The sequence below is a fragment of the Gymnoscopelus braueri genome, assembly GCF_963280865.1.
Source record: "Gymnoscopelus braueri genome assembly, chromosome: 13".
Taxonomy (NCBI): Eukaryota; Metazoa; Chordata; class Actinopteri; order Myctophiformes; family Myctophidae; genus Gymnoscopelus; species Gymnoscopelus braueri.
This window is the reverse complement of record NC_137615.1, coordinates 23,057,645-23,073,074: the sequence shown is the minus strand read 5'-3', so window position 1 is coordinate 23,073,074 and position 15,430 is coordinate 23,057,645. Positions and strand designations below refer to the sequence as shown.

The following is a 15,430-nucleotide window of genomic DNA, read 5'->3' as shown; positions in this document are numbered from 1 at the left end:
AAACTAGGGTGTTTTTATGATTCTGAATCCATTGCAAGCATTTGTTTTGCACCAAAACCACTCCTTGGGCTAAAAACGGCCATAGCCAACCTTTTCCAGGTAATTTTTTGTGTAAAAAGCCCATTGAGATTGGGGCGTTTCTAGCCCAAGGAGTGGTTTTGATGCAAAAAAAATGCTTGCAATGGATCAGAATCATAAAAACACCCTAGTCTGACCCCTCACATGCTACTTAAAACAGAAAATGTAGATTTTTTCCCCCACATAAGGTTATGGTGGGTACCCCAACTTTCAGCAGCTGTCAAAAATTCCCCTAAGGAAACTGCATTTCAGTCTTTATGAGATGTGTTACTAGACACCTTTACAATCACATTGGTGAAGAAATTTCTTGGTAAGGAATTTATTCCAAAATTTGACATTATTCTGATAATATTCCCTGACTATTAGAGAAAACTGAAGCCTCGACTTGTACGTCTTTGATGCTCATCTGTGCTTTCACGACATTAGCAGACATCACACATTTGTTCTTTTTGTCATTGTGTTGCGGCACAGTTGATTCGTTTGTCCCCATCTGACCGGTCAATCTCACACCCAATACCTAGTTACCCAATACCAAGTAATCGCGACACAGGGAAGGTAGCAAGGAAACAAAAATCAATGAATAACTGCATCATTACACCATAGGTAAATAAAGAATAAAGTGTAGTATTTACATAGGAAAAGCCTATCAGCTATGAATCATGTTGGTTTGGGGAGTGATTACAGTATGGAAGACAAGTCATGGGTATACATACAGTATTGGCATCATCACATACTGTATAATGTAGATTACATGACTGTATAAGAACGCAATATAGTCATGAGTCAATTAGCATGGTTTCTCTAATTCAAATGAGTACAAGCATTTTATATGGAGAACCACGTAAAAAATAATTTGATGCTGTGAAAGAAATAAGACCAATGTAAATAGGCAAAAGGGTGCGATAGTAAGTTACGTCATAGCAGTGCACCATGCAGTAGCCATAGCGAGATAATGTTTGACAAGTCATTAATTCATCACTGCTGCTATACAAATATACACATGTGAGGTTTAAATTAATTTGTGGGAAGTGCATTGCAACGTCAAGTAACCCAACCCTCCACCCTCAAGCTATTTTTGGAAAACCTCAATGTTGAGTTGTCGAATTGTCATAATGGAAGCACAGCCTTCAATGGTGAAGGGCTTGTGACAACATTGCTAGCATGAATTGGCCTGTAACATAAACACATAATTGTTAATGCATATTGTTGTGCCATTGTTACGGAAGCTATTGGGGATCCGTTCCAAATAAACAATTAAACACCATCAGTCATTTAGAATTTAAAACCGAACAGCTGTGAATGTCAAACACTAGGCAATTACTAGTCAACTTTTAAAATATCAATTGATGTTAAATAAACTCATAAAAAGGACTAAGACTTTCAATCTATAAATATTTGATTCAAGCCTGCAAAAACTATATGTAAGGCTTCAGTAAGGTTCACAGGCCTACATGAAATAAAGGGTATATAAATGATATGCAATACTGAGAAGCATCACTGTTCAGAAGATAGACAGCTTGAATTCAAATTACATACAATCATGAGCGATATACAAACCCTTGATAGTAGGTAATGGTAAACATTTCCTTTACTGTCAAAACAAAACATTTCACACCAAATAAGGAATGAAAGTGAAGGTCCTTGATAACAGCATTTTTTATTATTTTTTTCCCTAATCAATTAATTGGACAAGTACAGCCTTGTGAACCATGTTCACAAGAAACTGAGAGAAAATAAAAATGGATATCAGCTACAAATTTGGTGGTGATAAGAAAAGGGAGAAAGACGATAGAAAATAAAAATCATGCGAATGATAAGGGGGTTAAAATTAAGATGTAGTGTTTGTACATTTCTTTGTAAACAAAAAGCATACACATTGCAACAATATGGCAAAATTAAATAGTTTTATGGTGGTGACAAAGGAGTTCCAATTGTAGACTGAACACTGGTAGGCATTAGACATTTACCGCAAGAACAGCTCTTAACAGAGGTCAAGTAAAAGTCAATTACACAACTGTTTAAAAATAGTAACACAGAAGAAAATGACTTTTTAAAAACAGCATTTCTGCTACATACATCAAATCTTCACTCCATTTGTCCCTGGTTTGCAGCGATATGAGGTATATGATAGGCAAATTCGTATAATTGTTCACCCCGCACCCATTCAACATAGCACATAACTAGTGGTCAGTCACTGTTCCCTATGATATTACAATGTTGCAGTCATTCAGCCATGTTTCATGATTGCTTAACACAAGAGGGCATTGGGGGATCAACAGCGTTGGGAAACTGAATCAGCAAGAGTGATTTCATATCCAGCACTGAAGGCTAGTTTTAATTATGGAAGACAGTGCAATTATTGTTGGATTTACTAAAAAGAAATGCACAGAGTTCATATTTTTTTTAAATCATTGTGTGGACACTGGACAGCAAGAACACTTTCGATAACGTTTGCTGACTCCATCACCCAGGGTTAGGCAACCAATATCTGAGGAGGAATACACATGGTAATGCCAACACATCGGAGTTCAGCTCGTTACAAATGAGTTCAATTTAGTCACCCTTTCCTCATATTTGGCTGCTTCAGCAACAGCAGAAGAAATACTCATTCACTAACATATTTGTCATCAAATTCGATAATAAAGAAAAAGCCGCTAAACTGGGTAACAATTAAAACTATAACTAGGGGCATTGAATTACATTTACATTATCCCGTTTAAATGTTAATAATTTTCCTCAAAAAGACCCCCCACCCACCTCCCGCCATCTAACCCTTCCCTAAATATGAGGATAAAAAGACAATGTTAATTAAAAAAGAAATCCCACCATGACCACACCCTCCCACTGCTCCATATAAACCCCGCCCAACCCACCCAACCATACCATACAAAGCATGCCATCCAAACAAAGGGCATTGCAATCACAGACCAGGACATGATCAAGCCCAGAAACCCCTATCTGTATCCACCCAAACCCAACAGACATCATTTTTCGAAAGCCATTCCGTTTTCTGATCCGCTTGAGCTTTCTCGATTCAACAGGGTGATTTTACTTGATGTAATAAACGGCTCAAAGTGCTAATTGGATTCTTTTAAAGAAAGAAAGAGACTGTTGGAAGAAGAGGGGGTGAGGAGGGGAAGGCCATTCTACCGCTGTCCAACAGCAACCTCTATTGGCCAAAGAAAAGCCCTAGCATCACTTTTGTTCTCCAGAAAAATAACAAGGACAACATTTACTCCCTGAACGACCCCCCTTTCTTCCTCTACTTCACCTGGCAGTTCCCCAGAATGATTAAATCTGTTATTTTACATAATATATATATTCTTATAAATATATATATGGCCCTTATTGAAGAAAACGTGAGTTTCACATTGACAAGAAAGTACCATAATCTCTATATAGCCAAGTGGAAAGTGTTCTCAGTGTAAGTGAGCTGGCGGCAGTCCGTTATTGTCACACTCACTCACCAAGGAATAAAACATAACAGAAAGAAAAAAAAATCCTCTTTGAAGTTGCAAACTTACACCATTGAAATGAGCGCACAATGCACCTCATAGGCTTCTCCATTTACACTTTTTTCCTGAGTAATACTTTTAACCTTGTAACAGACAATAACTTTTTTTTTTTTTTGCTATTTCAGTTCTGGGCTATTCCCTGCCATCGTTATTTTCCATGTCATTATTATTTTACAATTGTAACGTTGATTGCTAAAACACATGTCAGCTCATGGGAAGCGAAACAAGTCCATTGCTACTCTATGCTCGCTTAAAAAGTACTTTTTAATCTAACGATTAACAAGCAGACCTACTGACACTAATATGAAATGAATAAAAACAGACTCGTTACATACTGTAGTTAGCTTTAAAAAAAAGAAAAGGATTCTGAAAACAAATTGCATTTTTAGGAGGCCAAGCAGGCTCATCCTGGGAAGAGGAGTGGGGCATATAAACATAGCGGCAGTATAATAATTAAAATAAAACATCACTTAAAAAAATAATAATAACAATAATAATAAAATAGGAGCACTACAAAACATTTTCTTTTTAAAAACAAAAACATGAACTTTCAACAACAGAACACTCTCCCTCCCACAGCGCCCCTCATCTGTAGCTTTGGCTTGTTGGGGTTTTGGAACCTGTACTTACTGGCTCGTTGACGTCAGCTAACAAACTGCTATACCCTGAGAATTCAGACACAGGCGTCCGTATCCTGTGGTCCACCTCCCCACCCGAGTCAGTGCCGTAAGACAAGCCACGCCCATCCGACTTGAACTGGGACCCGAAGGCCTGGGCAAAGTTCTCTATCTGGTAGGAAGGCTTTGAGGAGTTGTCCAGAGAGGCCAGGTCCTGCGACGAGGCCAGAGTGAAAACCGTAGTGGTGCCGTTCTTGATCGGCTGCTGGTCCTTGTGGCTGCTCAGGTCAGACGGACTGATCTGATAGGAGGAAGGAGGGGAGGAGGAGGAGTGCTGCTTCTCGATCTGGTCGGTGAGCTCCTGAGAGGGGGTGAGCTGCTGGTGTGTGGAAGGCTCCAGGCTGCTCAGGTGGAAGTTGTGCTGCGGCGAGGAGCTCGACAGCATTGCAAAGTGAGACTTTGGCACGGAGGAGGGTAAGGAGGGGGAGGCCACTGATTGGCCGTAGCCACACTCCAGAGGGGAAGTAGTGTAGATATTCTTGTCGGAGTAAAGGGGGTTGCCCGGGTGGGAGCTGGTGAAAGGGCCGGAGGTGGGAGGCGCAGGGCCCAGGGGGAAGCTGGCACTGTGGCTGGTGCGCTCCAAGGCCTGCAGCAGGAAGCGAGAGTACTCGTGCATGATGACGGTCTTGTCTCCGGACGGGCTGGGGGTGTCGTGGCCCATGTCCCGTCCATCGTCCGTATGCGGATGAAGCTCCACGTGCTGGTCGCTGATGTCGAAGTGGACGTCGTGGTGTGAGCCGTCGGGTTTCTGAGTGTAGTGGTCCAACAGGCTCTGCAGCACCTCATCGGGGATGCCCGACTTGTCGTGCTTGTCCACCCCCATGGGGGAGGAGTCCAGCAGGCTCAGGGGTGCATCGCTGTCCATCACACCAGAAATCACACCCTGGATGACTGACTGCTGGCTTGCCAGGTGGTTGACATCATAGTCACTGCCGGCCCCAGCGGACACCACCCCTACGCCTGGTGTGGTTGCGTTGTTTGCTGCATGAAGGTAGCGTCTCTTCTTGAGGAACTGCATGGCATCATCGTAATTGCTGCTGGTGGGGCCCGCTTTGGCGATGTTGGGCTGCATGAGGCCGTGGCTGTCCATCCCACCGCTCTGCTCCATGGAGTCCGGCCTGGCCTGGCCCAGTCCCACCTTGTCCAGGCCCTTACGATTGGCCTTCTTGAATGCCATCTTTGGAGCTCGGCCCTGGTGCATGCTGGGTCCTGGTTCAGTAGAGGAGGACACTGTTTGATTCTCCATAGAGTAGTCATGGACGCTGTATCCTCCCGATACCGCACCATGAATGTGAGAGGCCCCCAACCCCCCCACTGCAGCTGATTCTGCTCCGCCTCCTCCTCCAGCGCCCTTCTTCCTCTTGCGCTCCCCTGCCTCTCCGGGGTTTTTGGACCGTCCCCTCTTTCTGCCGGTGTTACCGGCATTTCCCTGAGTGATTCCATAGCTGCCGTGGCCCATGTCTGCACATCCCAGGTCCAGCATACCCGGCTCAAGGCCCTTCTTTATGGCTTCTCCACAGGTTCGCTTGTGCTTAAGCAATCGGTCTGTCCTTGAAAAATACTGCAAGACAGGAAAAGAAAATCACAATGTATGGTTTGAATCAAGTAATAATGAACAGCAAAATGTGTCTAGGAACACAAATAACACAAATACTTTAATGATCTAGTTCAGTTAATGGTTCATCCGGATGAACACTCAACAAGTGACTTTCTGAACACCTCTGAAGGCTGACTAACCTGTTGGCAGGTCTCACATCTGTATGGCTTTTCTCCACTGTGCGTCCTCTTGTGCCGCTCCATGTGGTACTTCTGAATGAAGCGCATGTTACACTCATCACAGCTGAAGGGCTTCTCTCCTGACAGCCAAAAACAGCACATGTCCAGGTTATATCATCGTTGCTGTCAGGTGGAAACCTTGCATGTCCAAAACGTTCCTTCTAGTAGTATACTAGATCTAGTATTTTATTTTCATTTAAAAATAATAATAATTGTGCAACACTCTTGTATGAAGAAGTAGGACATTAATTTATGGGGGAAAAGAAAACGGTAGATACAAGGTTTCTGACAGACAGCAACTATATTATATACACTGTAAAATCCTGAGAGTTAACGGGTTCACTGAATGCATCGGTATTTCACAGACCATGTCATGTCCAGCCTATTAATGAATGGTTGTTATGCAACACTCACCACTGTGTATCTTTTCGTGCCGTTGGAGAAGGTACTTCTGGATGAAGCTCATGTTGCACTGACTGCACCTGAATGGCCTTTCACCTGAAATATGACCAAAGGTTGTTTTATGTGGTTATAATGGATTCTACTCTTGTATAACAAAAATGTCAATAAATGTCAATACATCTCTTTGTCAACTTAGACAAACGAATATGCCGTTATTATTATATTCTACACAATTCTATATCTCAAGAAAGTCTCTGAAGAAAGCTTAAAATCTTTGGTCGGCAGTAATGTAAAGTACACAGTGAGTCCCAGTGACTTCTTCATCAATAAGGTTAAGATGCCAGACCACCGATATGGTACTTAAATGCACAAAATGCTGAAAAACAAACTTGTTCAAGTGATGTTGGTACTAAACCCCTCTATTAAGTTTCATTCAAATCAGACCCCAAATAAAGGGGGTAAAGAGATGACAAGTAAATGTTTACAGACGGATGAAGAGCATCAATGATGGATATATAAATAACCTGTCATAGGGTATGTTCACAATGTCCGCCTTTGATGAAGATGCGAGAATAGCTTCGACGATCAGCTTGGACTAGCGGCTCTGCATTTTACCTTTGTCTTTTGCCTAATATCCTATATGGCCATGGTCATGGCGAATAAGGAGAACAATTGCACTTGCTTTGGCTTTTTTTATGCAGGAGGGACAACGCTGGTGGTCGTCTTGTATCGGTGCGTGACATCCTCCACGGCCGACAGTGGGGTACAGGGCCGCAGGAAGGGTAGTGCGAACGGTGCGGTCGCACAGGGCCCCGCGCTTGGGGGAGCCCCAAGTGAACAGATTCACGTTTAGTAAGAGTTATACCGAGAAATAACCGCAAATAACCACCAAAAACTCGGAAATATCCGCCCAAAACCGCCAAAAAATCGCGCGCGCGGGGATGGGGGCGCGCACGCGCGCGACTTCGCACAGGGCCCCGCATTTCTCCCAGACGGCTCTGGTGGGGTATACAATACAGAGACCATCAGCTCCGACGAGCATCTCCACATTTGTAGATATTTGTTGTGCTTGGTCAGCTGATAAAAAGCGGCCAATGTCATGAGTGCATTTCTCAAAAAGTGTAATTATTCTCAGCTTTTGAAAGAGTACTTCTCAGCCAAGAAAAGTGCCTTGTGCTGCCTTTTGGTCATTTCTCATAGGTTTTAATGTAAAAAGGCAGAGCTTTTTTTTAAAGGCAGACACTGTAAACATACCCTTACACTGCCTATTATAAGAATGGAACATTTCTGTAAATGTTATAGCTCGCTCAATAATAATAATAAAAAAATACGCTTTTACTTATCTACTTATCAAATCAATTAAACTAATAAACGGTTTGCTTTTAGGACATCAACATCGTAGGGAATAAAAGCATGCAATTTTCTGCTCTTCTATCGAGACATTTAGATCACGTCAAAGGTCATGTGTCACCTAGACACCGGATCCGACATGAATTTTGACCTGATGGTCTAGATTAAATTTATCCCCTGAGCAAGCAGGCAGGCTCTATTAGCTCAATATTAATTGTATAATATAATGGTAATTCAGGACTTTCGCAGGGGTTCAATTCCGGGGTAGAAGAGGAAAGTTACATAGTGCAGCTGTAAACTAATAAATTGCTTGTAACAAACAATTAACTGAACATGAAACTGCAGTTCGGAAAGAAAATTAGAAAAAGAATGAGCTCCTACTATCTGATCTACTTGCTTATGGATAATTTCTGGCTTGAAAATCACCCGTTGCTGTCGTTTCTCTGAGCCTTTGTATCATAGATTAATAGCTTAATTTTGACCTGAGGATTTATCATGCAACCACTAATCATTCTAATGTTCTTCAGGCATACCATTTGTTATTGAGAAAACTGACTGTAGTAAAACAATATAATTTAGCTCTGTACCAGATCAGAGCAGGGAGGGTGGACAAGATTAGGGCCAGAAAAAAACACATATATACAGTATATTTTAATTATCCATAGGATGGCAGGATATGGTTTTGCAATAGATATGGTTGCTTGGTGAACTAGGAGATAAAGATGATTCTATTCTCTTGCACTTTATTCTGTACAACAGAATGCTAGCCCTGCGTTCTGTGTCTCTGACACACATTTTTAAGAAAGGACGCATCAAACAAACCATCGCAGCGTCCACGGGACACATGATACGTTATGCTGCTATGTTATGAACAAATTCAGCACTTATAATGTGGGACATTCCCGCACTAATATTATACCCAGGCCAGAGCCAACGTGAAAGCGGAGCGGGACTCGTCTTCTTCTCTCCAGAGTGGATATGTGTATTTATAGTTCGACGAACGGCTGTGTTGCGCAGCGAAACTCCGCTAGTGAGTCGATTCACTGTAAATTAATTGTTCTTTTTCGGTGCGACAAGCATAGATCAGACTTAAAGCGTAAATATATAATTTGAAGGGAATACCGCTTTCTAAAAAAACACCAGAGAAATAAATACTTCTCCAATAATAATAAATATCTCTATTCCGTCTCTATTATGCTTCCCCCTAAAACATAGCGTTGTTGTTCTTTAGTTCCTATCTATTTGTTTCTGTAAGTGTAACTTGTATTTTTCCCATCATTATTATTATGAACTTTGTCACTTATGTATTCTGAGTTTCTGACTTTCCAAGGAGTAGTGAATACAATGTACAGTAGAACATGTCTACTCTAGGCACAGTAATGCATAAAGTGGACATCATACCTAACCTAATTCTACTGATCTTTTAAATCAATATTAAAACTTACCTAGACTTTTTTTTTTAAACGTCATTATTATTGTAATTATTATTGATTTATTTTTGTACTATATAAATAAGGAGAGCATTTTGGGAAAACCTTTTTTCCCCCAAAATGATTCAAATTCAGGATTTCGTTTTTTTACTTTTTGTTTTTCCAGATACATTATCAACATACATGAATATGACCATGATTATAGCCATATAATATCAAACACAGGTTTAACACTGCAATTTCTCAAAATAACTAATAAAATAAGGACTCAAAATTTCCCTGGGACTCATTCAAATGACCACCAGTGAGTCCCGGGACTCACTACATTGAAAACCTAGCAACATCACTGTTTTGAACAGAATAATTCCATTAACACAATATGATTTTACCCCCCCTCCCCCTTAAACAAGAAAGGTAAAATGCAGAATGCAGTTAAATTCTCGTGTTAAAGCAAAATTACACTTGGTGGAGGTTTGGGTTGTGTAGTTACCTTGCCATGATGTAATTCCAAATATTGGCGAGATATCTTCAATGACAATATTTTGGGATATAAATTTCTAATCAATGGAGCAACTATTGAAGATACCTCGCCAATATTTTGAGTAACTACACAACCCAGACCTCTACCAAATTGTCATTTTGCTTTCATTTAACTCCAAAGAGTGTAGAACTAGAACCAAATGGACCCGTAAGAGTCAATTTAGTTATCTTTGTAAACTCTTTGGAGTCAAATTAACACTGAGCATTTTACTGTGTGGAAACTATCCTCTTTCTTCAGTACCTGTGTGGATGAGGACATGTCTTCGTAAGTGATAGGAGCTTCTGAAGGATGCATTGCAGTGCTCACAAATGTGTGGCTTGGAGCCGGGCGACAAGCTACCTCCTTCTCCATCCAGCATCATTGATTGCTACAGAAAGACAAAAGAGAAACAGTGTTACACGCACACAGTCAACTCCTCAGGAGCTGAACCAGTTTCATGACAGACTGAACCCAAAACTTAACATTCATATATATTATATATTTCGCAAGTAACCTATTAAAACATTTTGAGTGACATGTTATGCATTCATATGCATAATTCTTCTCTCTCTTTGCTGTCTATATTTGGATACAATGTTCTGCACTGATAAGTTCCCCTCTGGGGATTAATAAAATCTATTCATCATCATATACCTAATCAGTAAGGATTGTAATTTTGCTGAATTTTATGTGTGCATTAATTTAGATAAGTGTTCTCAAATTAATTACTAAAAGTTAGAATGGGGAAATAACCAACCCTTGCCTCGCTTCGTTTCTTCCTGGGCTTTGCCTCCTGTCCATCACCATTTGACCTTCGACCTTTTCTCCCACTGGGCTCCTTTCCTAAGCGACTTGGCAGCTGTGACAATGACAATGGGAGAGGGAGAGGCGTTGAGAGCAAGCAGACACATAGAAATCAGTTGATTGAAGGTTAGGGCCTTGAGTCCAAAACGAACATATGGACATGTTGGTGGCAATGCAACCACCTGGATTTGAACCCGGGTGTGCTGCAAGGGAAATCGAAACAAGTCCTATGGTAGAAATTAGGCTTCTGGTATTCAGGCAGGGCTACTCCGAATATATTTACCTCCCGGAAACCCAGATTCCGGACGAGCCTCTAATGTAACCACCTGGATTTTAACCCAGGTCTCCCACATAGGAAAACAAACATCTACCACGCATGCATCCAAAGGGAAATCCCCCCTCAGTCAAGGGATATCAGACTTCTGGTCTTTAGGGCTACTCTGCTACACCAAACACCACATAACTACATATAATGTGAGCTTCTTAGAGACGCCTTGTGTTAGTTGTGGTTCCAGAAAGAAGAGTCGTGAAAGCCCTCAATTAATCTCTCCCTTAATGAATAAACTGCCTGCCATTCACTGTGACAGAGATATTAATCTGGAAATCGAAACACCTAAACTAAAGACAAAGAAGCTGTCAACTTCACTTAATAGTGTTGTTTTTAAACTAAACATTCAGAATGAGACCCTAAATGAGAATCTATCCTCAAGGAATATATGTAGGAGTTCATTTCGTAGAACAGTGAATCTCAATCGTTTCAATTTCAACGACCTCCAGTTTAAGATGCTTTAGGACACAGACACCCATTTGATATTTTCTCAATCTTTGGGACCCAATCTACACACTAAATACCTCAACATTAAGTTAACTGAGTATACAAAACGGAACAAATGTTCCATCTGTACACTCTTGGAATTACAGACAGGTAATGTGTTTATTTGGTTCCCAACTATCAATCATTTAGCTTGGGAACCCCTGTGGAAACTGACATTGCCGTTTCAATTCAACTTTATTACTTGAATGGGCTGCTCTCCAGTGCCATATGGGGATAAGTAGAATGTCGTTTCACATGCAAAAGTTCTCAAATATCAACCGAGTCATTGGGATTAGCCTACATTAGGAGCCAGTCCAGCCAAAACAAAGTCTGACTTCCTCGACCTAAAAAGCACATGCCTCAGGGTTTGCAAAATGGCTACATGCTCACACAAATGTAGTTATGCTGAGAATAGGCACAAGATTTGGGGAGCATGCCAAAATGAAAATAATTAAAATAACTGTAGGCCTTTTTTTCCCCTCAAAACAGCTCAGTGTGAGCACATTTTTATCCTAATTATATGAGCAGGCCTGAAATTCTTCCTTCATTATGTTTTCTTTGTGCTGCCAGACAGGCAAAAGGGCCTCAAATTATCTGCCGTCTTGTCCTCACATAACATCTTCTCACTGAAGTTGCATGTAAAAATTTGTCAAACTGTAGGACTGTCTTCTCTGTAGTCGTCTTTTTATAATCAACATCGAGACCCTGTCGACCATCAAAGCCCATCTATTGTTACACAAAGGTGTGTATGAGAAATTAAGTGAAATCTCAAACAAGACACCCATGTCCTTGCCTAGATGTTTTCATTCATGCAGTGTCTGGATGACATCATCCTTCTGGCAAGAGATGGCAGTGGAGGGAGGGGTGTGATTTATAATTTGCATGTCACGCCTTCAGCAGATTTATACCACCATTGCATGCCCCACAGGCTCCTCCCCTGCTCCCCTCCTTTCTCAGGCTCCTCCTCCAGCCGTCTTTTAAAATATCAGCTGTTGGACAAGTTCGGCACCCTTCAGCATTAGTGGTACTATTACGGTAATCACCAACAATTATACTGCCTTTTCACCACTCGTATTACTCTAGTGAATAAGAGTAAAAAAACATTACAACATTTAAAAAAATAATAGCACTCAATAAATAAATGTATATTATGTGTTGCATCTAGGCTCAGTCTAGATGCTAGGGCATCGACTACACTAGTAGGAGAAAAAAATCTGCCTTAATTAATGTCCAATGTGGAACTGCCCCTAGACCTCTGATTTTTGTCTGTGTTGCTGTGCTGGTCAGTCTCTTACATTGCCCATGCTGAGGTCATGTACCAGCAGGCTCTGGTGGTTCCCAACCGACACCTCCAGAAGCTCCGTGCTCTTGCCGGGTCCTCCGGGGTACAGCGGCAGACGGTAATCGTGCTCCGTCAGCTTCTCCTGCTTGATGCCCATGGCGTGAACATAGTCTCCCACCCCCCCACACCCAAGACCGGCCCCCAGGTTGCCCCCGCTGCAATCAGGCGAGTCCCGCTCCTTCTTGAAGATCATCTCCTGGGGCGGAAGGTCCTGCATGACAGACTGGGCGGCCAGCCGGGTGAAGCTGGTCACCGGGGGCAGGTGGCTGAACATGATCATGCCCGGGCCAAAGTTGGAGTCCATGCCCCCATTGGAGCGCAGGTATTCATTGCCTAGTTTGTCTTGAATGATGCTCATGGTGAATGTGGGCGGGCCGGCAGGAAAACTACAGGGTGCCAGTCAGTGTCATCCTGAGACGGAAATCAAAAGAGAGCAGGAGTCAATTATAGAATCAGAGGTGATGAAAAATATATTATATACTTCTTTTAAGAAGTACACATCAGTAGTAATCAAGAAAAAGTATAAATACAGATGATAGCTGAAACGAGACAATAATTATGGACTTAGTTAATCTAGGCCCTTAGGAATCATTCTCATGTCCTCTGATCTCTCTACTGAGTGCTTAGTCGGATTAAAAATGAGGGTTTGTGGGTCAACAAAGAACTGCAGTCTGGATTCATGACATGTGGAAACATGCAAAACATTGGATACACAGCACTAAATTCCTTCACTACAGACGGTGTGTATATATTTTTCCCACACCAAAAAGGTCACTGCAACTGCAGTAGTGGACACAATATCAAATGAGGAGGAGAGGGAGGATTGAAGCTCCATGTTAATCTGTTTGATGGGCTGGCTCACAGGGACATCCTATTTGAATGGACTTATCTGCCAATGAGAGCCTGCAGACTGCATTTGAAACATTGTTGCTGTAGATAGTATGCAATAATGACCGAGATATGAACACTGTAAAAATAAAAATGAAACTCAGGGTTTCAAATGGATGATTTAACACTGAGGATGTTACTGTTTATCCTTACTAAGAGTATTAGGAATTATCACATTTATCAAGAGTTTTTCACAGATTTATTCTTTCTGAAGACTTTTCCATTTTATTGTTAAGCACAATTATAAAAGAAAAGAGACAGGGGCAGATATTTACTAAACTGAAAATTAGGAATAAGGTCAAGATTTAATTTAGTTGCAACTTTTAATTAAAAAGGGTAACCATGATTCCTTTAAAACTATTATCCCACATGTTTTAGAACCATGCATTAATTTGTCTGTTGAATTCATCGTTTACTCTACCTGTGCAGTCAGTGTAACGTTACCCAAAACAACTGATGCCAAATCACAATAACCTGCCTTTTTTACCAAGTTCACCCATACAGGAACTTTGCAAAATAACACTTCCATAGCGACAATTGAGCGCTATTTTCTAGAGTGCATTGGGTGAATCCTGTCATCTGAATGCGTTTGGAAAGCCATTTAGATTGCTAGTCATGCAATTAGCTAGCGAGTTAGCCATTAAGGCTAACCACTCTTGCAGGGCCCTTCTTTGTGATGCAGGATCATGCAATTATTAATATGGCCATCCATGCAATAACGGCAGTGGACGTCTGTCTGCGCTCTGATGAATAACACACCACTAAAGCTTCAACTGAAATCTCCCTTTCAGGAACGCCAAGATATTGTCTTAACCTTATAACCAATTGCATCATGCACTTACATTTTTGATAAAATAAAATAAAATGTGGTTTAACGTTAAAAATCAAGTGCGAGCCGCGTACACAACCACACACACACGGCACACAGAATAGGCAAAGAGTCGGCAACATGATCCAAGGACGTTTTATGTTGATAATTCCCCCTTAATAAATACTCTTTTAAATGCATTATTCGTAGTGAAAACGTGCTGTGTTTTTGTCCATAACTAGGCCGCTCACAACTGATGATACAGTGGAGCGACTGTAAGTGATGGTGCAGTAATGTTGACTCCATAACAAATGGCTCCATGCAACTCAACGAACAATGATGCTCGTCAAAGCTATTGCTAGCCGAGGTTAGCCCGAGACGGCTAGCTCGGGCTGCTAACTAACTAGCGGTAATGTAATGTTACTGCGCTGCTTGCTGCTGCCGCTTTGTTGTCTGCTCCTGTTAAACACTGCCGGGACGTTCCGGCGGCCAAAGTCCAGTCGGAATCGATTATCGTAGGTTCCTCTTACCAGTGCATGACCACGAACGGGTGCTTTGGCTTCTTTAATTCACCTTCGGCTGGTTCGTTTCAGTCTTTTAGAGCCAAAACATTGTTCTCCCGCAGCTGCTGTGTTCTTCCATCTTGCCTCAGCGCAGGGGATTCTGGGTCTAAAGGGGGGGGGGTTGTGCGAGCGGACGGGTCCTGAGAGGAGTCACGGCCTAGAGACGGACTCCTTGATGATGATGATGATGATGATGATAGAGCAGTGGTTCTCAACCTTTTCAGGCCGTGACCCCCATGCTGTGACCCCCAAAAACCGACATATTTGAACTGGGGACCCCCATAATAATCATATTTGAACTGGAGACCCCCGAAAATAATCATATTTGAACTGTGAACCCCCAAAAATAATCATATTTGAACTGGGGACCCCCATCCTGACAAGCAACTTGGAATTGTAGGAGTTGAAACATTACATTTAGTTTGACTTGGTTCCACAGATAAATATTGTGAAAATGGCAGAT

The 15,430-nt window shown here is 41.7% G+C and overlaps 1 protein-coding gene across 2 annotated transcripts; it reads right to left on the bottom strand.

Annotated features, from left to right (window-relative positions):
• Positions 1-2,964: 2,964 nt before the first annotated feature.
• znf281a (zinc finger protein 281a) lies at positions 2,965-15,062 on the bottom strand. Of its 2 annotated transcripts, none has more exons than XM_080446356.1 (7): positions 14,935-15,062; positions 12,662-13,119; positions 10,506-10,607; positions 10,010-10,136; positions 6,461-6,544; positions 6,008-6,126; positions 2,965-5,831 (listed from the first exon to the last, which is right to left on the bottom strand). In XM_080446356.1, exons 2-7 carry the CDS (start codon positions 13,064-13,066, stop codon positions 4,179-4,181), a joined length of 2,490 nt encoding a protein of 829 aa, XP_080302482.1. In that variant the 5' UTR covers positions 13,067-13,119; positions 14,935-15,062; the 3' UTR covers positions 2,965-4,178. The 2 variants fall into 2 exon arrangements, with proteins under 2 accessions (XP_080302482.1, XP_080302483.1); XM_080446357.1 differs by having other exon boundaries at positions 10,512-10,607.
• Between the last annotated feature and the right edge of the window lie 368 nt (positions 15,063-15,430).

Bases quoted from the DNA above. Each gene is read 5' to 3' on its own strand.
- znf281a (XM_080446356.1), bottom strand. From the start codon at position 13,066: ATGAGCATCATTCAAGACAAACTAGGCAATGAATACCTGCGCTCCAAT. The intron at 6,545-10,009 runs GTACTGAAGAAA...GTCATATTTCAG, and splicing joins ACATGTCCTCATCCACACAG to GTGAAAGGCCATTCAGGTGC. The intron at 5,832-6,007 runs GTTAGTCAGCCT...CCTGTCTTGCAG, and splicing joins GATGTGAGACCTGCCAACAG to TATTTTTCAAGGACAGACCG.